The sequence below is a fragment of the Cheilinus undulatus genome, linkage group 13, assembly GCF_018320785.1.
Source record: "Cheilinus undulatus linkage group 13, ASM1832078v1, whole genome shotgun sequence".
NCBI classification, from domain to species: domain Eukaryota; kingdom Metazoa; phylum Chordata; class Actinopteri; order Labriformes; family Labridae; genus Cheilinus; species Cheilinus undulatus.
Genome location: NC_054877.1, coordinates 2,120,957 through 2,146,195, shown reverse-complemented (window position 1 = coordinate 2,146,195; position 25,239 = coordinate 2,120,957). Strand labels below are relative to the sequence as shown.

The window sequence follows — 25,239 nt, the reverse complement described above, 5'->3', positions numbered from 1 at the left end:
TTTTGGATGTTTCTGTCACTTTCATGGAATTTTGGGGGACAGATTTGTTCATTTTTTTGGAATTTGCTTGAAAATTTTCAGAAATTTACACAGAATTTATAATAAGTTGAATTATGATCAAGTTTCACTGAAACATTTTGGGACTACTTGAAGAAATTTTTAGGGAAAAATTCTTTAAAATATATTGAAGATTTTTTTTGAGAGAAAATGTATGTTATTTCTTTGAAATATTCTGGAATATGTGTGGAGTTTGGATGGGAACATTTCCAAGAAATTCCTGTCCAAAGACAAGGCTGATGTTTTAACTTATAAGGTTCTACTGATCCAAAATAAGTGTGAGAAACTAAAAATGCATTCTGTCCACAGCTCCTCATTGATGAATTGAATTGTAAAACTTTAAAATCAGGTTTGTCCTTGAACCTTTTCCAGTATTCATGTTTTTACCACAGGTAGAACGGGAACATCATCACAGCTTCATCATCACACATGCAGACTTCCAAAAATCAATCCTGAGAGAGCTGCTTCAAAGTTGCTTTTGTTTATGACCAAAATAAAAAGATGAATGAAAAACAAAAGTTCATTTGATAGGGTTTCTGAATACAAATCATTCACAGCTATCTAAGCCTGCGCTCAATGACAGTTTGCGCTGTGACCCATCTTCCTGGCTGTGCGTCAGCTGCTCATTCTAATAGGCCAGCGCCCTCACCACCTGCGGTGGGCGCCCACAAAATGAAAGAAAAAAATGAACAATGTCAAATGAAAGCATGTCAATAAAAACTCAAATGTGGCTCCTACAACAATGTTGGCTCAATTGTACGCTGTATGAAACATTTTTGAAGCGTGTTATTGTTCACAGAGAAAGCCGCTGTGTGTGGCACTATTTTACAATGTGAGCTTCGGCTACAGGCTACGTGCTCTTCCACCTCAGAGTATCTGATCAGCTGTTTGTGTCTGTGGGCTTGGTTAGACCAAACAAGAAGTATGGAAGCTAAAACAAGACTAAAATGGACTTGATCATATCAAAATGACTGCTGAGCAGTTAAACAGTGACATATACACCAATGCAAGTTCAACTAGTGAAAAGAATTACTGACAAGCTTTGAATCAAATCAATCAGGTTAATCAGAGCTGATAAATCATCTAGTGTGTAGTCTGACTAAGCTTTGGATTCAGACATCAGAGTTTGAGCTACAGAGACACTGAGGAACCTGAACATAACCAAAACCTAAACCCAGGATAGAGCGGTTCAGTGAATGTGGTGTTGAAGGTGTGGAGGTGGATCAGTCTGTCAGAGGAGACTCTGTAGAAGGACAGAGAGCCAGCAGGATGGTCCAGATACACCCCTACTCTACCAGAGGATGAAGAGGAGGAGGAGATGTTTGTTACTATGTCATTGTGAAGGACACGGTAACGACCATCAGAGCAGATCAGACTCCAGGACTGATCATTATGTCCAAACACACTGTCTCCTCTCCGTCTGATTCCTCTGTAACTCACTGATACATAAACCCCTCCTCTCCACTCGACCTCCCAGTAACAGCGACCAGTCAGACCAGTCCGACACAGCAGCTGAGGACAGTCAAATCTGTCTGGATGATCAGGATATGGCTGATCCTCCTCCACACGTGTCACCGTCCTGTTGTTGTCAGACAGTTTGAGTCTTCTGTTCACTGTGTTTGTGTCCACTTCCAGCTCACAGGCGTCTGATGGAGAGAAGGAGACACAACACAGCTGACGGTTATCATCTGATCATTCCTAAACAAGGTTACTGACAGAGTCAAACTAACATTTCATATTCAGCCCTGAATCCTGTTTATCAGCCCTGAAATTCTACTTCCTGTTTCTATTTGAATGTGAACAGACCACAGTGAGCTGCAGCTCCACAATCACAGACAGACACCAAACAGTTCAAAGTTCAGACATTTCTATGGCTTTGACTTTAGATTCATGTGTTTCATTTCAGCTCCTGTGTCCACTGTGTGGTGTTATATTCCATCCACCAATACTCAGTAGCACACATGATGGTGCTGTATGTGGATAATGATCAACAGGATGAGATAGAAGTGTCTGAAATGAGATTCCTCAGGAGGGAGTCTGGGCTCAGCCTTAGAGAGGGGGAGGAGGTCAGAGTAGAGCTGCTGATCTTCACATCTAAAGGAGTCAGCTGATCAGGATCCCCCTGGCCTCCTCCCTGTGGAGGTCTTCAAGGCTCGTCCAACTGGGAGATCAGATCAGATCAACTTTACTGTCCCACAGAGTGAGAAGTGAGTCTGGGGCTCTTCACCCATGCTGCAGCCAGAAGACAACATTCAACAACACAGACATGAGACAGAAAAACCTCAGGGCAGACCCAGAACTCTCTGGAGGGATTATATATCCCATCTGGTCTGGGAACGCCTCAGGATCCCCCAGGAGGAGCTGAAAATGTGGCTAGGGAGAGGGATGAGTGGAGACTGGATCGGCCTGCTGCCACTGTGAGCCGACCCCCGATAAAGCTGCCACAAACATCAAGATTTTAAAATACCGGTACACAACGGTACCCATTTTTGGTACTTTTGAGTGTGAATAATATGCAATAATAAATGTTATATAATCTCAAAACTTCTGAATTTTCAATATCAAAACACTATTAAAAATCAGTGTTTAAAACAAGTGTCAAAAAAAAATTTATTACTCCAACATGAAAACATAAACTACAATAATTACCCAGTTTTTCTTTATATTGCATATATAATAAAAATATAAAAACCCAGCCCACTACCTCTTATTCCTCTGATTTCCCCTCTTGGAAAAATGTATGTTACGGTCCATGGAGGGCGAATATGTTTAAAACAAACGAACAATAGAGGATGGAGTCAAAATAACTCAATAAATAAATAAAATGTATAAAATTTTGCCAATGAAAGTATCACAAATTAAAGTAAACAAACTACTTCCTCTACCATGAACTATATGTACTGCACATCTTCTTTCCTCATGCAGTTCTTTTTCCAACAAACTAAGATGTCATCTTTCCCTGGTAAGAGCAGAGTCTGCTCCTCACTTATCAATCAATCATGTGACCATCCATGGTCACATGCATTACATTATATTTGTATTTACAGTGCATCTGGAAAGTATTCACAACGCTTCACTTTTTCCACATTTTGTTATGTTACAGCCTCATTCCAAAATGGAATAAATTATTTTTTTTTCTCAAAATTCTACACACAACACCCCATAATGACAACGTGAAAAAAGTTTTTTTGAAATTTTTGCAAATTTATTAAAAATCAGAAACTAAGACACCACAAAAACATAAGTATTCACAACCTTAGCCATGAAGCTCAAAATTGAGCTCAGGTGGAGACACTGATTATCCTTGGGATGTTCCTACGGCTTAATTAGAGTCCACCTGTGGTAAATTCAGTTGACTGGACACCATTTGGAAAGGCACACACCTGTCTGTATAAGGTCCCACAGGTGACAATGCATGTCAGAGCACAAACCAAATGAAGTCAAAGGAATTGTCTGTAGACCTCCGACACAGGATTGTCTCGAGGCACAAATCTGGGGAAGGGTACAGAAAAATTTCTGCTGCTTTGAAGGTCCCAATGCGCACAGTGGCCACCATTCTGTAAATGGAAGAAGTTCAGAACCACCAGGACTCTTCCTAGAGCTGGACCCCCTTCTAAACTGAGTGATCGGGGGAGAAGGGCCTTCATCATGGAGGTGACCAAGAACCCGATGGTCACTCCGTCAGGGCTCCAGCGGTCCTCTATGGAGAGAGGAGAACCATCCAGAAGGTCAACCATCTCTGCAGCAATCCACCAATCAGGCCTGCAGAGTGGCCAGACAGAAGACACTCCTTAGTAAAAGGCACATGGCAGCCCACCTGGAGTTTGCCAAAAGGCACCTGAAGGACTCTCAGACCATGAGAAACAAAATTCTCTGGTCTGACGAGACAAAGATTGAACTCTTTGGCATGAATGCAAGGCGTCATGTTTGGGGGAAACCAGGCACTGCTCATCACCTGGCCAATACCATCCCTACAGTGAAGCATGGTGGTGACAGCATCATGCTGTGGGGATGTTTTTCAGCAACAGGAACTGGGAGACTAGTCAGGATTGAGGGAAAGATAAATGTGGCAATGTACAGAGACATCCTGAGAGGCATCTGGCTGCAGCCCTCGGGCAAACCTCTACGCTGGGGCGTTTGGTTGGACACCTCTATGCTGGGGCGAAACCTCTATGCTGGGGCGAAACCTCTACGCGTATATATGACGTATATTGCCCGAGCCGGCGGACCTCTCCGCTGGGGCGTGATGTATATTGCCCAAGCTGGCAGACCTCTCTGCTGGGGCGTGACGTATATCGCCTGAGCCGGTGGACCTCTACGCTGGGGCTAACGTATATTACCCACGACGAAATTTCAGCTCTATCCGCTTGCCGACAGGCTGACCCTAAACCTAACCAGTCGGATTTTAATGCCTACACCTAACCAGTCGGATTTAAACGCCTAAACTGAACCAGTCGGGGTTTAATAGCGTACGGGGCTATGCTAATGTGTCATAAGCACAGCGTTGTAGTCATGCTAACAACAGCTAGGTCATGCTAACAACAGCTAACACGCTGCACGTCCAAGCGTAGGCTTGGGCAATGACATCACGCCCCAGCATAGAGGTTTCACCCCATCGTAGAGGTCTCCAGCTGAACACACACTGGTAAAGCATGTGAGACTTCCAAAGGAGAATGGGGCTCACACCTTAAGATTTTTGGTCAAGAAGACTAGCATATGAACTGTGGCTGGTTTCAGAAGAGACCTCTGACATGTAACTACATTGCCCCCAGCTCTAAATAGCCTCTCTAAGGCTGTACTTGTGGCAGGGATGTGCAAGTACCTCCGGGCTAAACAGCTGATCACAGGGAGGTTCAACTCGTTTAGCTTCCACCATGTGAGGGGATTGCTTTCACCATCTACCAGTGGACCATGCAAGTAGCTGTTTAATTCAGCCTCAATTCTCTCTTCATCAGAAATGCTGGTCTGCTCAGCAGCTGGTTTCCTTTCTCTGCTTCTTAGATGCACTCTGGACCTTTTCTCAAGATTCAGATGATGTTTCAGAGGTAGCACAGTCACTTGGCATGGCAGGGAGGGTTTGTGCCTCTCTGACAACTTTGGCCTTGATGACCTAGATTTCTTCTTGACCTAAATGCTGGGTGCGGAAGCATGGATCAAGAAACAATGCCATGTTGATCAGCTCCTCAACCTCTGAGTCATTGTATTTGGTGTTCATGTAGTCCAGTACTGAACTTTTAATTGCCTTGGTAAGTTCTGTGTCTTCATCTTTCCTCTGCAATAGCTCACTGCTGAATAGCTGAGGAGTAGGTTTCGAGCAAGACAATGTGAAATAATTTTCAGCAGAGAGGGTATCTGTGAAATCAAGGAGAGGACCAAGAGCTTTTCTGACTGAATCAAGAACATCAATGTCCTGCCAACTAAGCATCAGATGCCTAGTAGACCTTTCAGCAGCCAAGACTTGTGTGATAGCCTTTTCTTGTTCAAGTACTCGCTGAATCATCCTGTCTTGATCCCCATCATGTTGGAGATTCTGTCACCAGTTTATGCTGAGGAAGCCCAAGTTCCTCTTGAGCTTCTTTGAGTGCCCGCTGCTTTTTCCAGCTGTGTGAGAAGGCACTGACAACCTTCTTACAAACTCCCACAGCTTTGTCAATCCTGGCATCCCTCATGCTTCTCTCTGCAAAACAATGACAAAACAATGAAAGTTTAGTTAAAATTTATCTAAAATACACACAGTATAATATACTATGGAAAACAATATGTTTTATATATGTCTGTATCCTGAGTACATACACTGCCTGGCCAAAAAAAAAAAAAGTTGCCACCTGGATTGAACTAAGCAAATAGGTACGAGCCTCCTATTGGATAATTACTGCATGGGCGATTATCTTTCAGCTGGCAACAAGTTATTTAACCCCAGCTGATGCAATGACCAACTTCTCATTTCTTAAACAACCATGTCGAAAGACACATCCTGTGGTCATGGAAAAGATGTTCATCTGTTTAAGAAGGGTCAAATTATTGGCATGCAAAAAAGGCTTCAGTTTGCTAGGGAGCATAAAGATTGGACTCTGGAGGAATGGAAGAAGGTCATGTGGTGTGATGAGTCCAGATTTACCCTGTTCCAGAGTGATGGGGGCATCAGGGTAAGAAGAGAGGCAAGGTGAACTGATGCACCCATCATGCCTAGTGCCTCCTCTACAAATCTGTGGGGGCAGTGCTATGATCTGGGGTTGCTGCAGTCGGTCAGGTCTAGGTTCAGCAACATTATGTGCCCAAAGAATGAGGTCAGCCGATTACCTGAATATACTGAATGACCAGGTTATTCCATCAATGGATTTTTTCTTCCCTAATGGCATGGGCATATTCCAAGATGACAATGCCAGGATTCATCAGGCTAAATCTGTGAAAGAGTGGTTCAGGGAGCATGAGACATCATTTTAAAACATGGATTGGCCACCACAGAGTCCAGACCTTAACCCCGTTGAGAATCTTTGGGATGTGCTGGAGAAGGCTTTGCGCAGTGGTCAGACTCTCCCATCATCAGTACAAGATCTTGGTGAAAAAATTAATGCAACACTGGATGGAAATAAATCTTGTGACATTGCAGAAGCTTATCGAAACAATGCCACCGCAAATACATGCTGTAATCAAAGCTAAAGGCGGTCCAACAAAATATTAGAGTGTGTGACCTTTTTTTTTTTTTTTTTTTTTTTTTTTAACAGTATTTCGGTTCAAAATGAGTTATTACCAGGAAAAAAAGCTAAGTAATCTAACATTAACATTAAAGATTATGCAAATGAAATGAATGTTTGCTTAGTGTGCATGCATAAAATACCTTAAGAGAGAAAGAGTAAGCTTACCAGTAGCGATGTGTAGGGTATGGCCAAAGCAAGACAGTCTTGCGCTGCTTTGACAACATTAGCTCCACTGTCTGTTGTAAGGCACACTTGTTTATCCTCGTCCAAATCCCACTCCTGGAGAAACTGTTTCAATCCACATACGATATTTTCGCCCGTGTGGTCATCGGGAAAAAAAAAAAAACTTGTCTGTAGGCAACAGCTGTTTAAACTCCAGTCACTCGTAATATAGTGGGCTGTGAGACTAATGTATGGCTCTGCTGCTCGGCTACTCCACATGTCTGTAGTCAAGGCATAAAATTCCATTGTACTCAGATCTGCTTGTAATCGTTCACGACACTCTTCATACATCGCTGGCAGGGCTGTTTTGGAAAAATACTTCCCCAAAGGCATGTTCTATCTAGCGTCCATTTTGTGGATCATCTGCATGAATCCCTGCTTCTCGACGGTTTGGAGTGGCAACATGTCTTTTGCCAGGCAAAATGCCACTGCCTCCGTCAACTCCTTCCATCATTTACTTTGCTTATCATATGGCATGCAGTGTGAAAATGCGTCCACAACTCTCGTCTGAGTTGGAACTATCTTAGCTTTACTAGACGTGGCTGCCGCGGCTCCTCCTGCATTGTCTGGCTTTTCTCATACTCCGGTGTGTGTGTTTGAGGTGGTGAAATAAATTGGATGCGTTGCCATCCTTTGCAAGCAAAGTTTTTTGGTAAAATTTGCATATTACCGTTGTCTGCTCCATGCCTGATTTCCTGTAACCAAACCATTTCCAGATAATGGAGGTAGCTCCTCGTTTCGCAACAAAATCATCCTCCATTTCACCTCCGCCTTCTGCCATGTTTGTTATGCTTCTGCATGTGAGTTACGAGTGTATTGCAGTTGATGACATATGTGTGCGCGACGGAGACACATACGTCATCAACCATAGTTTATCGTTAATTATCATTAAATGCTGTTTTCTCATCGTGGAAAGTTTTTTTTCACTGTATATCGTAAACGATAGGATATCGTATTGCTAGTAGATATCCACATGATAAACAGGCAAATCACAATGTTTAAAGCGAGAATTCGGTATGAGAAAGAGAGAGGGAAGGAAGCAAGCGAGCAGGAAACAGTGGGAGCTGTTGGCCATGCTTGTTTTGTTGATTAAGTTTGGTGTTCACGTGCGTGCAAAGCTGCATTCGTGTCCAGCATGGAAAATTGAGTACTCTTCCACTCTCTTGCAGTCACAAGGATGCATTTAGGTACCAAAACATGGTACCATTTGATTTCACGTGAATCGGTACTCGGTAGTACCAAAAGAATTCGGTCGGTGCCAATAAAAGCACCGAATTCGGTACCCATCCCTGGTGTAGGATGCTTTTAAGTCAATTCCTCTTCCTCCGCTTGGCTCCACGGACTATAACTGCGTGCATCTGCTGCCTACATATAAGGATGTTTTTAGGAGGGAAAGGACATTAAAGTCTGCTGAACTAAATGACTACAGAACAATTGCCCTTACCTCATACATTATGAAAACTCTGGAGCGGCTGATTCTACGTCTACTGAGGCTTGAGGTCAAAGACAAACCCGATTGCCTGCAGTTTGCATACAAAGATCACATTGGAGTGGATGATGCCATCCTCTTCATGCTTCACCGTGCCCTGTCTCATCTGGAGGAACCTGGAGTTTATGTGAGGATCATGTTCTTTGATTTTTCAAACGCATTCAACTCCATCCAACCTACCATACTCAAAAACAAGCTCATGGAGATGGGAGTGGATCCTTCCTGTGTTTCTTGGATCACAGATTACCTGACAGGAAGGCCACAGTTTGTCAGGCTGGGGAACTGTGTTTCTGGGACATTAATGAGCAGTACAGGGGCTCCACAAGGGACAGTCCTGGCTCCATCCCTGTTCACACTGTATACATCAGACTTCAAATACAGCACTGAGTCCTGCCACATCCAGAAATACTCAAATGACACAGCTATCGTGGCATGTATCAGAAATGGACAAGAAGCCGAATACAGGGATCTGATAAGTGCCTTCAGTGACTGGAGTCACAAAAACTGCCTGCTACTCAACAATTCAAAGACAAAGGAAATGATCATAGATTTCCACAGATCCAAACTCCCTCTTCAACCAGTGAACACTTGTGGCGTGGACATAGAGGTGGTGACATCGAATAAATATTTAGGTGTACACCTGAATAATAAATTGGACTGGTCTAAAAACATAGACTACATCTACAAAAAGGGGCAGAGCCACCTCTTTTGCCTGAGAATACTTTGATCAATAGACATCTGCAGTAAGATGTTGCAGATGTTCTGTTTAATGCAAGTGTTCTGAGGTGGAGAGACACACAGTGAAGAAGATGGAGGCCATTCTGGGAGCCATGGATTATCCACTTCATATCACCTTAAATGACCAAAAAAAAAACAACGGCTCCTCTCTCTTTGCTGCAGGATGAAACAGATATAGAAGATCTTTTATACCATCAGCAATCAGACTTTGTAATTCTACTAAACAGATGACTACATGAGACTCCAGACAAATGAATTTTCCTTTGGGGATGAATAAAGTTATTATTGTATTGTGTTTCATTATTTCTTGTATAGTTCCAGTGTGTTTAGTAACTCTTTTTCCCTGCCTGTTTGAGTTTCCCTCCTTGTGTTGTGTACTTTGTATTAAGGTTTTCAGAGTTTGTACTTTTTGGGTATTGAGTTTGTTTTTTTTCCTCTGCGTTGGCATTGTTCCAGGTCCCCTTTGTTTCATGTTTAGTCTGACTCCCTGTGTTTGTATTTGTTTCCTTGCTCCCCTTTATTTTGTAGTTGCCTTCCTTGTGTTTGATTTCAGTTTTTCTTCCTGCCTCAGTTTCTCTCCACTGTAATTACCCTCACTAGTTTCACCTGAGTCTCGTTACCCACACTTGTCTCTCCTTGTGCATCGCTCACTGTGTATTTAGGTCTTTTGTTTCTCCCTGTACTTTGTCAGCTCATCAGATGTCATCGTCCTCCATCCTCCAATGTCATCTGTGTGTTTCTCCTCTGTGTTTCTTCAAGAGATTCTCCAGTGTGGTTAAGTTAGTTTTTGAATTCTGCAGGTTTAGTTTTTAAGTAAGTCCTTTTCTTTGTTTGATAAAATCCTTTTTTTGAGTTTTTACCTGTATTTGGGTCCTCAATTTTGAGTTTTTCTAGAACAAACCTTACACGCTAGCTGATGTTGCTTAGCCTTGCTGGGCAGCCCCCCCCTTGGGGTGGCCCACAGCCCACTCTGGGAGCCACTGCATTATTTTATATGTATAAATATTAAAGAGAAAAAATTAAAATGACTGATTGACCGATATGATGGAAATGTTAAGACCCTGTCCGTCAAAATGACACACAGCAAAAGTCTAATCCAGCCTCAGAGGGACTGAGCCGTAGTGTTTCCTCTCCTCAGAACTCTAAAACTGTTTCTGTTTGATGAATGTCAGTGATTGTGAACGTGGACGTTCATACTCTCAGACCCAGAGACTGAGATGGATTCAGACACAGCCTCAATCATTGTTGCTTCAGATCCTTACCTGATTCAGGAGTCAAATTCATCATTGTGTTCTCACAAATCAAAAACTCAGACACTCACACTTCTTTAGACCTGGTTTCAGTCTGTGCCGTCCACCATGGTCCAGCCTGGAGGAAGAAACAGAGCCAGTTTACACATCAGGGATGGGTCAGGATAGATTCAAACACTTTCATTCTTCATCTGTCTTCATTTTCCTTTAGTTTTTCTGCTTGTTATGCAGGACTATCACCAGATGGTGGCAGTAGCACATCTGAGAGCTGTTTGATAACCATCATAAAAATCACCAAAGCAGAAGAGGGCCACTTCATTTGCAGTCAGTGATTTTCCTCCAAATTCATATCCCTCTCTTATACAATAGGCCTGTACTCAAAAATCAATAATCTCTCTCTCTCCAGTTTCCTACTGTATCCATCCACTATCCTATCAAAATAAAGGCATAAAGCCCTTGTATAGCTGAAGTGCTGAGAGCCAACTTTAGTAGCTAGTAACAGTCTGTCTCTCTGTGTCTTTCTGTCTGTACCTCAGTGTCTCCAGTCTGCAGTGTGGATCCTTCTGTAGAGCAGACAGTAGTTTCTCTCCTCCTTCTCCTGGATGATTGTAGCTCAGGTCTAGCTTTGTCAGACAGGAGGAGCTCAGAGCTGAGGCCAGAGAAGAACAGCCTTCCTCTGTGACCAAACAGCCAGACAGACTACAGACACAGAGACAAACAGAGACTCATAAAAAAGGCTGGAACTGAGGCCTTACAGTCCCAGAATCCAGGCCTGCTCATGGTACTTTGAGTCTTCAACACCCGTCCTAAGATCAGATCAACTTCAGTGTTCCACAGAGTGAGACATTTGTCTTTGGCTCTTCACCCACACTGCAGCCAGAATGAAAAACACTTCAACATAAGACACTGAGTATCAATAAATAACCCCACCCTAAAATCAACAAATAAAAGAGGTGTATAAAAGGCAGGATCTTCTAAATGCTGATGAATGAAATGTGCCACAGCTATGATGGCATTATCTGTTCCTCTGTTGTTCCTGTATGCAAACTGAAAAGGATCTAAAAACCACCTGACCTCCTCTTTCACCAGATTCATCACAATTTACTCAAAACACTTCATTACAACTGAAGTAAGAGCTGCTGGGCCAAAGTCATGATTCTCTTTACAGCTTGGTTTTTAGGAACAGGAATAATAACAGAGCGCTTCCACATAGAAGGAACAGAATGTGTGTCCAGAGATTTCTGCTAGATGGGGCACCAGGCCTCTGCAGATTCTTTACTGCAGGATTTACATAAACGGCCAGAGATGCCGTCTGGTCCTGGTGCCTTATCAGGACAGATGAGTGAAAAAAGTCTCTCCACAACATGCTGGTCAACAGTCACTAGAGTTCAGTGCAGCTAAAATGTCCAAAGCTTCTTTTTGTTCCTGTGAGAAGTCTCTAGTTTCAAACCTGCAGTAAAAATCATTTCACTCATTTGCCCTTTCTCCCTCATTGAACACATTAATACTGCTCTTAGCAGGGGACATGGTCCTCATCTTTTTCATTGAGTCCCACAGGTTTCTGGACTTCCTACACCTTTCTAGTTGGGAGACTTTGACTCAGTTGTCATTGTTGTTGCACTAACCTGAGAGAGTCCAGTCTGCAGTGTGGACTCTCCAGTCCAGAAGACAGCAGCGTCACTCCTGAATCCTGCAGGTCGTTGTTACTCAGGTCCAGATCTCTGAGACTGGAGGAGCTGAGGACTGAGGACAGAGCTCCACAGCTTCTCTCTGAGAGGTTACAGACACTCAGCCTGTAAAAGACTTTAGGTTAGTCAAACAAGAACTCACAAAGGTCTTGATCAATTAGATAGAAGTTGTGGCATCCAGACCTGAGAAACTCCAACTTAGACCGTGGATCGATAAGTCTACAACAAAGTTGCTCAATTCCTAAATCCTGCAGGTCGTTGTTACTCAGGTCCAGATCTCTGAGACTGGAGGAGCTGAGGACTGAGGACAGAGCTCCACAGCTTCTCTCTGAGAGGTTACAGCCACTCAGTCTAGAACAGAAACAGAGGTAGAAATAAGTTGATGTTTCTAAATACAGACTACTTTTATCAGTGCAGTTGTGAGTTCGCCTACAGAGCTTTGTTGGAGGCTTTGACCACTGGCAGCAGCCTCAGAAGAGCCTCCTCTGAAGCAGAGTATTTCTTCAGGTCAAACACATCCAGGTCTTTTTCTGATGACAGTAAGATGAAGACCAGAGCTGACCACTCAGCAGGAGACAGATTTTTTCTGGAGAGACGTCCTGATCTCAGGGACTGTTGGATCTGCTCCACTAGAGAACGATCCTTCAGTTCATTCAGACAGTGGAACAGATTGATGCTCTTCTCTGCAGACAGATCCTCATTGATCTTTGTCTTGATGTACTGGACTGTTTCCTGACTGGTCTCTGAGTCACTTCCTGTTTGTGTCAGCAGACCTCGTAGGAGATTCTGATTGGTGGTCAGTGACAGACCCAGGAGGAAGCGGAGGAACAAGTCCAGGTGTCCATTTGGGCTCAGTAAGGCCTGGTCCACAGCACTCTGGTAGAGCTGTGTCATTGTAGATCTGGATGCTGTTTGTTCTTCTTCCATCAGATTGACTCCAGAGTTGATGAAGGTCTGATGGACATGAAGAGCAGCCAGAAACTCCTGAACACTCAGATGGATGAAGCAGAACACCGTGTCCTGGTACAGTCCTCTCTCCTCTCTGAAGACCTGTGTGAACACTCCTGAGTACACCGAGGCTGCTCTCATATCCATGCCACACTCTGTCAGGTCTGTTTCATAGAAGATCAGGTTCCCTTTCTGCAGCTGCTCAAAAGCCAGTTTTCCCAGAGACTCCATCATCTTCCTGCTGTCTGGACTCCAATGTGGATCTGTCTCAGCTCCTCCATCATACTTGATGCTCTTCACTTTGGACTGAACCACCAGGAAGTAGATGAACATCTCAGTCAGGGTCTTGGGCAGCCGTCCTCCCTCTCTGGTCTTCAGCAGATCCTCCAGAACTGTAGCAGTGATCCAGCAGAAGACCGGGATGTGGCACATGATGTGGAGGCTTCGGGATGTCTTGATGTGGGAGATGATCCTGCTGGCCTGCTCCTCATCTCTGAATCTCTTCCTGAAGTACTCCTCCTTCTGAGGGTCAGTGAACCCTCTGACCTCTGTCACCATGTCAACACACCCAGGAGGGATCTGATTGGCTGCTGCAGGTCGTGTGGTTATCCAGAGGCGAGCAGATGGAAGCAGGTTCCCCCTGATGAGGTTTGTCAGCAGCACATCCACTGAGGTGGACTTTGTGACATCAGTTAGGATTTGAGTTTTGTTGAAGTCCAGAGGAAGTCGACACTCGTCCAGACCGTCAAAGATGAACGCCACCTGGAAGTCTTCAAACCTGCAGAGTCCTGCTTCTTTGGTTTCAGTAAAGAAGTGATGAAGGAGCTCCACCAAGCTGAACTTTTTCTCTTTCAGCACATTCAGCTCTCTGAAAGTGAATGGAAATGTGAACTGGATGTCCTGGTTGGCTTTGCCTTCAGCCCAGTCCAGACTGAACTTCTGGGTTAAGACTGTTTTCCCAATGCCAGCCATGCCCTTCGTCATCACTCTTCTGATTGGTTCATCTCTTCCAGGTGGAGCTTTAAAGATGTCTTCTTGTCTGATGCTTGTTTCTGCTCTGTGTGCTTTCCTGGATGTTGTTTCCATCTGTCTGACCTCGTGTTCATAGTTGACCTCTCCAGTCCCTCCCTCGGTGATGTAGAGCTCTGTGTAGATCTGATTCAGAAGGGTTGGGTTTCCTGCTTTAGCCATCCCCTCAAACACACACTGGAACTTCTCCTTCAGGTTAGACTTGAGTTTATGTTGGCAAACTGAAGCAGAAATTCCTGAAAGAACAAGCAACAAATGATGTGAATGAGCTGATCCTGCAAAAAGCTGTAATCTAAAAGAGAGGCTGTGCAGTTCTTCTTCCTCCATCAGTTTCATCCAAAAATCTCATCAGATGTTCAGTGGGTATGTGCAGAATATTAAAGCAGAGTGTGGAAATGTAAACCTCCTCTTCATCTCTCCATCATCTTAAATCTACGTTTCCTTTTTACTTTGAAAAACTTACTGTTCCTCAGACAGTCAGCCAGCTCGTACTGCTTCATTCTCCTCAGGAAGTTCTCTGTGATCTTCACAAAAGCCTCTCTGCTGCTCCTCTGCTCTTCATCTTCACCAACCAACACCTCCTCATCCTCACTGTGACGTTCTGGGTTCTCCTGACTCAGAGCCTTCTGAAATCTCTTCAGTTCCTTCTTCACAAAGGTGATAATGTTCTCCTCCAGCAGCTGGAACACAAAGACAATCTGAATGTTTAGAGGACAGCCTGTGTTTGATCAGACAGACTGAAAAACAGTTTACCATGATATCTAGATAGATGTGCTCCACTGGAAATGATGATGTACACACCATAAATATGGAGTCCAGCTCTGTTTGATGCTGCTTGGACTGATCATTGAAGAACTCTGATGTTTCCAGCTGACCTCTGGAGAAAAAATATCAGCTTTTAGGACATTTAATGACAGAGTTTGAGAGCTCAACAAAATGGCACAGGGTAAATGTAGGAGCTTTAAATGATAATCACACATTTACTCTGGTATGAACGTAGGCTTATTGAAAGAGATCAGATCCTCAATAACTGACCCCCTAACACCTCTTACTCAAACCCCATTGGCTCAAAGGAGGTCTCCAAAGTCTTGGCAGTCTGCTGTGGTGGCCCCTCTACTCAAAGATGGAGACCCTCCTCTAGTTGTCAACCTCAGGCTACTTTACAGAACTACAACTACCCCCTGGAAGAACTTGGAGGTGCTGACCCTCATCCTGTCCTTTTCACACTTGGCTTTGAACCGGTCTAACAGAGGACCCTGGCTGAGGACACCAACAAAACCACATCATCTGCAGAAAGTAGATTCTGGGTCCTCAAACCAGAATGTGTCTGACTTAAGAAAAAGGGATCCATGATCCTGATCTGTAGGGATGAGAACCAAAATCTGGTACCAACCTGGCACCACTTTCAAAAGGTCTGGAACCTAACAGGATGAACCAGAACACAGATTTCCAAATGAAAGGCACTAAAATACCTTATGGAATTAACATACAGGGTTTTTCCTGGTTCAGACTGAGGCAGAGGTGGTACCATTCTGATCATGGACACTCTGACCTTTCTAGAAGGTTCTGGGGGCGTGCTCCCCAGGGAGAAAAAGTTGTACATTTTAAAGTTGATAACATCAATCTAGTGAACTTTGAGAGCAACATTAAGAGGTTAAATCTATAAAAATGTTTCTCTATAAATTATTTTTTGCTCTTGTAGGACTTAAACCAGTTCTAGTTTCCAACAGTTTCATGGTCTGACCTCCTGATTTAGATTTTGGATGATAGCAGTTTTAGTCCTTAAAAACTGTTATTAACATCAAAAAGCTTTTCACCCTTTTTTCTAATGGATGTTTTATTTTATGTTAATAATAAAACACTGACTGCCAACTTTTCATTTAAAAAGAAATCTACAAAAAAAAAAAAAAAAAATGGTCCTGTGGGTCATGTGACCTAGCATTGGTGTGATGACAAAGTGGGAGAGGTGTGTTCATGCCAGGCACACAGACATGACTTTCAGTTTAACTTGTAGCAACAAAAATCTCACTCTAATTTGATCTGAGATTTTACATTCATGCCCAGTCCTTTTATTTTAGATTCCTGGGACATTTTAAATTCGAGCAGAATTTTATTTCCTCTCGTTATGTGTAATCCTCCGTGTCTGGAGAGTGAGTGGCCACGCTCCACAGCTGATACGACGGTGAGAAAGTGACCTGCAGCAGCTCAGACAGACGGGGCAGGCTCCTGGCATACGCAATACAGGTGGTCGTCATGTTTCAGAGGAGCGTTGCTTCAATTCAAGTTATTTTTTAAATAAAGGCATGTATGCTGCAGCTAGACCATGTTAAAAACAAGTACAGTCATGGATGATAGTATTGGCACCCCTGGAATATTTTCCAAAAATACACCAATCCTCCCAGAAATTGTTGCAATTACAAATTGCAATTTTGGTATACACATGTTTATCTCCTCTATGTGCATTGGAGCAACACAAGAAGCAGAAGAGAAAAGCCAAAATTGACATAATTTTACACAAAACTCAAGGATGGGCCAGACAAAATGATTGTCCCCCTTCTTAAACTGTGGGTAAATCATTTTATTTCCAGCATGTGATGCTCATTTAAACTCAGCTGTGGCAGTAACAGGTGCTGCAATCTAGAAATCAAACCTGAAGCCAGTTAGAAAGTCTAAAAGTTGACTCAGCCTTTGTGTTGTGTGTCTGTGTGTGTCACACCAAGCATGGAGAAGAGAAAGAAGAGCCCAGAATTGTCTGAGGACTTAAGAAGCAAAACTGTGGAAAAACATGAACAATCTCAAGGTTTCAAGACCATCTCCAGAGATCTAGAAATTCCTTTGTCCACTGTGCGTAACATAATCAAGAAGTTTATAACCATGGAGCTGTGGCTAATCTCCCTGGACGTGGACTGAAGAGAAAAACTGACAAAAGAATGCAACACAGGATAGTTGGAATGGTGGATAAACATCCTCAGTTGACTTCCACACAGGCTGTCCTGCAGACTCAGGGTGCAACGACTTGTCCACGAGAACGTTTTGGAGTTGTTGGATTGTGTATTTGATGAGTTTGAGGGAAAGCCAGGATACCGTAAGACTCCATAGAGCTGACAGAGCAGCTCGTATCTCAGCCCCGCCGATCTAAAAATGGCTTGGACAGACAACTAAACGTAACGAACCTATTACGAAGACTATAGGAATTATGGCATAGGGCGAATTTGCCAAAATGTTGAATTATCCCTTTAAAATGATCCAGGTCCTCATGCAGGACCTCTGCTCAGTTCAGTTGTGATTACATTCTTCTGGCGGCTAAACTAAACTGTGTCCAGTGATTTTTTTCTCTCTGTACCAGAACTGTGCCTGGAACTTTTTTACAGAATTACCTAAAGGTGTTTTGTGTATCATTGATGGTAAAATTCATTTTTAATTTTCTACTTACAGCTACAGTGTGTAATATTTCACCAAGTGGCATTTCATAAAGCAAATGTGATAAAACAGGAACATAATATTCATATTTAGGCCCATCTAATGTTTTATAATCTGAATTTATACAATTATTTTAGTTTTTATAAACTTAGATTCTGCATGTGTCTACAGTACCACAGAAGGGAGCAAATAACAGATAAGCATCTTTTTAGCACCACTGGTTTCCATGGTTACCATCAGAGAAGTGAGCATTACAATCTAGAATCTGTTGTTGTTAATGATCCTAATTTTACAGACTGCACCTTTAAGCACATTTCAGAGCATGCACTTTTTACTTTTACTAGAATAAAGGAGTTGAATCAGTACGTGTACTTTTACCAGTCTTTTTCACACAAGTATCTGGACTTCTACTGAAGGACAGAATGTGAGGACTAAATAAATAACTGACGTACTGATAAACTTTACCGTGTCTGATCAAAGAGTCTGAGACTAAATGTACGTTTTAACACTGCTCATTCATTGCTGCTCCACTACATTATGTCATTAAACTGTAATTGTCATTCAAACATTTCAACAACTCTGGGTCAAAAACTGCTTACCTTCAGGTGGAACACCTGTCCAGACAAAGATCTGTTCCTGTTTATAGAAACTAGCCCTCATTGGCTCATAAAACTGTCTTATATAAGACCACATTACATAATTAATTTCTCAATCAATGAAAGAATTATTTGGTTTTCATAAGACCCTCTAAGTTCACTGCCTGTGGGCCCCTTGGACTCACCACAATGATAACATGTCAACATAACTGTCAGTTTATTTCAGCATTTCTTACCTTCCATCTGCAGATTGTCTGAAGTTTAGAAAGTCATCTTTGGACCGGTCACTCTTCATGGACACACAGCTGGGTTCAGGAGAGTCTGGACTCTGCTCCTCCATCCTGATACTGAAAAACAACAAGATATGTTTACATATAGATGATATGTTTATATAGTGATGATAAGCTGATGTTAGCTGTTGTTCAGTAGTTAAGCTGATATGAAACAGTGATGATGATGGTAATGATGATGATGATGATTGAAGAGGAATACCCTGTTTGATCAGCAGTGGATCATAAGTGACCTTTTGCCAAGCCCTCTCTAGAATAGCCACTATCCAATCCAATGCAGGATTACTAAGTAAGTAAAATTTATTTGATATAGCATCTTTCTTAGAACAAGGCACAAAGTGCTTTACAAAAAAAAATATAGAACAGCAAAAATACATACAAACAGCAAGAAGAAAAGACAGAATTAGTGCAAACATACAAAATTACAACAATTGATCAAAAGCCAGCTCAAAAAGATGCGTTTTCAGCTGCTTTTTAAGAATCTCAATTGAAGCAACAGAGCATAAGTTAAAGGGGAGAGAGTTCCAAAGGGTCGGAGCCACAACCTCAAAGGCTTGATCTCCTTTGGTTTTAAATCTGGCCAGAGGGATGACAAGAAGACCCTGATCTGTGGATCTGAGGGTTCTGCTGGGGATGTAGGGATGGAGCAGGTCAGCTATATATTCAGGTGCTTGATTGTGAAGGGCTTTATAAACAAAAACAAGGGTCTTAAAGTGAATTCTGAATTTCACTGGAAGCCAGTATAAAGAAAATAAGATGGGGGGTTATGTGGGTTGATCTGCTGGACCTGGTTAATAGTCTAGCAGCAGCATTCTGTAACAACTGTAGACTGTCAAGTGAGGATTTATTGAGGCAGGTAAAGAGGGAATTACAGTAATCTAGAGATGAAAGCATGAATTAACATTTCTAACTCGGTGTGTGAGACAAAAGATTTTAGTTTAGCTATATTGCTTAAATGAAAGAACATGAACGGGACAGTGATTTGATATGTTGATCAAAAAACATTGATTGGTCAAAAATTACTCCAAGATTTTTCAGATTTGCTTTGACTGAGGAAGAAGGGGTCCAATACAACTGAAGTACCTTGGATGCAATGCTGTCCGGGGCAATGACAATGATCTCTGTTTTTTCTGTGTTGATCTGAAGGAAATTATTATCTATCCAGTCCTTAATAGCAGATAGACAGTTGAGCAGTTCATTAACCTTATACATCATCAGGCTTAAAATAAATTCACAGCTGAATATCATCAGCATAAAGATGATAATATATTCCCTGAAATTTGCTAATTACATGACCTAATGGTAACATATACACAGAAAATAAAATGGGGCCCAGGACAGAACCTTGAGGCAAACCACAGGACAGACTACAAGATTCAGAAAGGTAGGGGGCAACTGACACTGAAAAAGACCTCTCTGAAAGGTAACTGGAGAACCAGTCAAGTGTACATCCAGTCACACCCACCCACTGTCTCAGTCTGCCAATCAGGATGCTGTGATCCACAGTGTCGAATGCAGAGCTCAGGTCTAGGAGCACTAAGATGGACCATTCCCCTGCATCAGAGGCCATCATGATGTCATTAGTGACTCTGAGTAGAGCTGACTCTGTCGAGTGCTTCTGACGAAAACCAGATTGAAATTTGTCAAAGATGTTGTGTGCACTTAAAAGGAATTGATCTGATTGGCAACCACTTTCTCTAAAATTTTAGAAATAAAAGGCAATTTAGAAATCGGGTGGTAGTTTTGAGTGACAGTGGGATCCAGGTTAGCTTTCTTAAGAAGGGGCTGTACAATGGCAGATTTAAAACACAGTGGCACATAACCAGAATCCAGAGAGCTATTCACAATGGCAACTAGACAAGGACCTATAGAGATTAAACATTTTTGAGCAGTGAGGTTGGCAGGATATCCACTGAGCAAGAAGAAGTATTCAGACCGTTCACTATGTCAGATAAGTCTTGTAGGGAGATAGGAGAGAAACTGTCAAGTGATGACGGCTGACATGGAGAATCAGTAAGCAGAGTGAGTGGAGCTGAAGAGGGGGTGATGCTGGCTCTTACATCTCTGATCTTATTTACAAAAAAGGACAAGAAATTATTGCAGTCTTTGATGGAAAATATGGGTACATCTGGAGAAGCAGGAGTTGTAATTTTGCTGATAGTGTCAAATAGGACCTTCGGGTTATTTTTACACTTAGCTCTCGAATTTGCAAAGTACAATGTTCTTGCATCTTTTATCATCATATTGTATTTGGCTATGAGGTCTTTATAGTGGAGATGATGAACATTAAATTTGGTAGCCTTCCAATGCCTCTCCACTCCCCGACAAGTATGTCGGAAACAACGAATACTATCATTCATCCAGGGAGATGTTTGTACAGAGGGGACTAGTCTTGTTCTCATTGGGGCCACTTCATCTAAAATAGAGGTGCAATGTCAGTTAAAAGATTTTACAAGATTTTCAGCATCTGTATGAGAGGACAAAACTATATTTGTGTTGAAAGCTGCAGAAAACTTTTCTGCTGAGAGCTGATTAAGGACACAAGAAAATCTTTAATTTTTAGAGACCAGTGGATCTACCTCAAAGGACAGGTTAAAAAGGACAGAAACTTGGTCAGAGACATGCAGCTCCTCTGAGCAAACAGAATCAATGTTTAAGACTAATGTTAAAAAAAAACAAGGTCCAATGTGTGACCTTTAATGTGTGTGGGGCCAGTTACATGTTGGACAAAGATTCTCTAATGTTGATAAAATCAGCTAACCTTGCACAGCAGATGGATAAACCCATTTCCTTGTTTTTCACTGGCGAATCCATCTTGTTAAGCACCCGTCTGAACCGTTTAGGCCCGGTTAGCCAGCAACAGGACCAATCAGCAAAGAGGGGCAGTACTTTCGGCAGTGTTGTTACGCAAACAAGCAACATTAAGAGCTGGTGCAGTTATGGAGGAAGAGATTAGCCTGGATGCTGCTAAAGCACCAGTTTTATCAGAACTTGATGACATGTCTTCATGAAAAGAAGAACAAAGATCAGCAGTGAGTTGTTTTCTTTTCAAAAACGACAAAAGTCGAGTACTAACATGTCTATAGTCGCCATGTTTTGCGTTAATCCTTGGTAGCAGCGCAAGCTGCTAGATAGCTGCTACGTCACATGTTTTGTTGCTCTGTTTGGCCCGTGGAGATGTGACAGACAGAATGTTCATCCAATCACACTCCAAGTTTTTTTCAAATCCTCTGCCTTTTCTTAAACGTTTCCTATTGAAGCTTTCCCAGATGGATGTGTGAAACACATCCATCTGGCGTGTCAGGTTAAAAATCAGCAGCAAAGCTGCTAGAATTGTCATCGACATGAATATTAAAATCACCCATCATAATGACTTTATCAAAACCAATAATAGAGGATGAGAAATTGTTCAAATCAGTAATGAAGCAGGGATTAAAACCAGGTGGATGGTAAATTAAAATACAGTAAAGTGGATTTGAAAGGCCTATCTTTGTAATCTGAAGTTCAAAGAAGGAAAAACAGCTGCGCTCACTCTGAGACCATAAAAACAGCTCCTAAAAATCATTGCTAGTCCTCCTCCCCGGCTGGAGGACCTTGGAGTGCAAATGAAATTACAGCTAGGACGACACAGTTCAATGAAAGCTGGTTCATCTGGTTTTTGCCAGTTTTCAGTCAAAAACATGAAATCCAAGCCTTCAGAGGAGAAATAATCATTTAAGATGAATGACTTGTTTGCAATGGACCGAGCGTTCAACAAGGACATCCTCATGGGCACGGATACCCGGCTCTCAGCAGCTGTAGCAGGTATTTTGAGGGTGCTTTGTCATGTATAGCTGGATGCCTCATACAGTTTGAATGTGATGACAGTTTTAATTTGGTGAGCTGAAGGTGATGGATGTGTGTGTGGCCAGTAGGGGGGGCTGTCAGCTAGGGCAGTGGACTGAGATGACTCCAGAGGGGCAGAGTTATGTGAGAATTAGTGTGTGTGTGTTTTGCAGCAGGTAAACAGTCAATCATGTGTAGACGTCTACAGTGAGTGCTGGATGTTGGCAGCCAGCATCTGGGAGCCATGAATATTTGGATGGATCCCATCCCTCTTAAAAATGGACCATCTTTCCAAAAACAAATTGAAATTACTTATAAAGCCAACAGTGTGCACTTTACAGGCAGATTGGAGCCCATTATGAAGGCTGAGGAGTCTGCTGAAACGGCCCATCCCGCAGCCAACAGTGTGTATGGGGCCAGAAATGAAGACTGATTTTCCACAGTCCTGGAGAAACCCAAGGAGACTTTAAAAGTCTGATTTAGTCACCTCAGACTGTTGAAGGGCCGTGTCATTTGCTCCAACATGGGCTATAACCCCTGTAACTGAAGGCAGAAGTGAAGGCAGCAAGTCTTGAAGCTTTCTAGGATGTCGTTAACCTTAGCTCCAGGAAAACATTAAAAAATCACACGTTCCTCGTTATGGAATCGCCGACTATCAGTGTCGAGGGTGAGAAAAGTGGCTGAGGGGTTGTGGGGTTTGATGTGCTCAGCGGGAGCGCAGAAGCAGGTAGTGGTGACAAACTTTTTTTCCTCATGATCACCAACAACAATCCATGGCTCCTTGTGTGATGGAGTAGAGCTCACCGGAGCTTTTGGTTTAGCCCTGAGGTGGAAGCAGGTACAGTCGCAGCAGGAGCGGCTTCAGCTGCGGTCAGAGAAGAAGAACTGGCGTCCACTGGCGTAGCAGAATAGGGAGCTGTGTCGTCCACCCCATCAGTGCTGGTGGTGGTTGATGAAGGGCCAAAGAGAATTGTGTCCATTTGTTTCTCAGCTTCCTGAATTTTGTAGAAGTTGGATATTCTCTTTTCCAAGTCGGACACTTTCCTGCTGAGATTAGAGCAGTTCATGCAGCGTGGCGAGGAAATGAGTAGAACCATGGTGAACACTTCAGAGTTTGTTTGTAAAAACACTTAAAAGAGGTTGAGATCGGTTTAAAAAGTAAAGTGTCTTTAAAAAATTAAAAGACACATTAAAAACTTTTTTAAAACGCAAGGAGCGTGCTGCTCTGTGCTGACGTGGCGTTACTCTGATGAATAACGCCAGGAGTCTATTTTCAGACGCAACTGTAACCACTGTTCATTTAAAACTATAAAATCAAACCCTCCTGGATTATTTCTATGATGATGGAGAGATGATGATGATGAAAGACAACAGTGACATGGTCATCATATCTATAGTTTTTATTTCATCATTTCTTACCTTCCATCTGCAGATTGTTTGAAGTTAATAAAGCCACCTTTAGACCAGTCACTCTTCATGGACACACAGCTGGGTTCAGGAGAGTCTGGACTCTGCTCCTCCATCCTGATACTGAAAAACAACAAGATATGTTTAATTTTTAATATGTTTATTTAGAGAGGATATGTTTATGTGACATATAACTCTTCAGTCGTTGAGTTTGCACCATCTGACATATGTAACTTATTTCACATTAAATGGCTAATTACTCAGACACATTGTATCTTTTTATGAAACAAATACTTTTAAAATAACATGAAGAATTTTATGGTAAAATACATTTTTATCAATTTTACAATCGTTGTACCACCTGACAGTGAAAGTGTACCTGCCCACCTGTGACTGAAAAATATTTTTATCTTTACTTAAAAAGGATCTACAAACCATTTCCCTCTGCCATGAGTGTCAGCTGGAGTTAAATCAGTGATAAATTATAGCATAATCTGTTTAATCACTTCATTTTAAACTATAGTCCCATGATTACAGTTGATCCACGCTGACATTTAAGAACTTGCTGAAATAAAAAGAAACATTTCAATCAAATGTATGTATTTCAATTACAAAATCATGCCAGAGTATTCTAACTTCAATTTCTCACAGTTAAAATGTCATTTTTAACAGTGTCAGTAATCTGTTTATTTATTTAGACTGTTGCTCCAACTGACATTTTTGGGATTGAGATGCTAAGATAAGCAATTGATTTTATAAGTCCAATAAACTGAAAATATTAGATTTATTTTATAAAAGACTTAGTGCTAAATATTAGAGTTGAGGACATGACTTTGATAGGCAGAATTTTATAGAAAAATACGTTTAAAGTCCACTTTCAGTACTTTTGTTGTGGTGTTATTAGTGCTTTACTTTCATTTTATGGAACTTTTTATAGTTGTGTCAAACTTTTCGGCTCTCTAACATTGTGACTGCTTGTTGAGGATAGGCTAAATAAGCATGTTTTCTGAGAACAGACTCTACATTTTTATAAATTCTGAGTTATGATCATTTTAATCATGGATGGAACTCCCACCGTCATAGACTTCAGTTTATCGTCAGCTGTGACTGCTCCTCTTACATATGACGCCCGCGTGACACAGGCGGTACCAACGTGGTCATATGTGTGTACGAGCAGGACCTCCCACAGAACTGGCTGGACCCCTGATAAACCCAGAGAATGGACCCTGATAAACCCAGAGAATGGACCCTGATAAACCCAGAGAATGGACCCTGATAAACCCAGAGAATGGACCCTGATAAACCCAGAGAATGGACCCTGATAAACCCAGAGAATGGACCCTGATAAACCCACAGAATGGACCCTGATAGACCCAGAGAATGGACCCTGATAAACCCAGAGAATGGACCCTGATAGACCCAGAGAATGGACCCTGATAAACCCAGAGAATGGACCCTGATAGACCCAGAGAATGGTCCCTGATAAACCCACAGAATGGACCCTGATAAACCCAGAGAATGGACCCTGATAGACCCAGAGAATGGACCCTGATAAACCCAGAGAATGGACCCTGATAGACCC

The 25,239-nt window shown here is 42.3% G+C and overlaps 1 protein-coding gene across 7 annotated transcripts in view; it reads right to left on the bottom strand.

Annotated features, from left to right (window-relative positions):
* Nucleotides 1-522: 522 nt before the first annotated feature.
* LOC121520092 (NLR family CARD domain-containing protein 3-like) overlaps nucleotides 523-25,239 on the bottom strand; it is a 43,921-nt gene continuing 19,204 nt past the window's right edge. For 4 of the 7 annotated variants that reach the window (XM_041803351.1, XM_041803355.1, XM_041803350.1 and 1 more), the window contains 10 exons: nucleotides 23,670-23,780; nucleotides 18,372-18,482; nucleotides 14,921-14,996; nucleotides 14,583-14,799; nucleotides 12,576-14,355; nucleotides 12,326-12,493; nucleotides 12,080-12,247; nucleotides 10,986-11,153; nucleotides 10,526-10,572; nucleotides 523-1,703 (listed from right to left, as the gene is read on the bottom strand). In XM_041803351.1, coding sequence (XP_041659285.1) covers nucleotides 1,189-1,703; nucleotides 10,526-10,572; nucleotides 10,986-11,153; nucleotides 12,080-12,247; nucleotides 12,326-12,493; nucleotides 12,576-14,355; nucleotides 14,583-14,799; nucleotides 14,921-14,996; nucleotides 18,372-18,482; nucleotides 23,670-23,780 — 3,361 coding nt within the window. In that variant the 3' untranslated portion in view covers nucleotides 523-1,188. The remainder of the gene's footprint in view (nucleotides 1,704-10,525; nucleotides 10,573-10,985; nucleotides 11,154-12,079; nucleotides 12,248-12,325; nucleotides 12,494-12,575; nucleotides 14,356-14,582; nucleotides 14,800-14,920; nucleotides 14,997-18,371; nucleotides 18,483-23,669; nucleotides 23,781-25,239) is intronic. The other 3 variants (XM_041803354.1, XM_041803353.1, XM_041803356.1) reach the window with 3 other exon arrangements.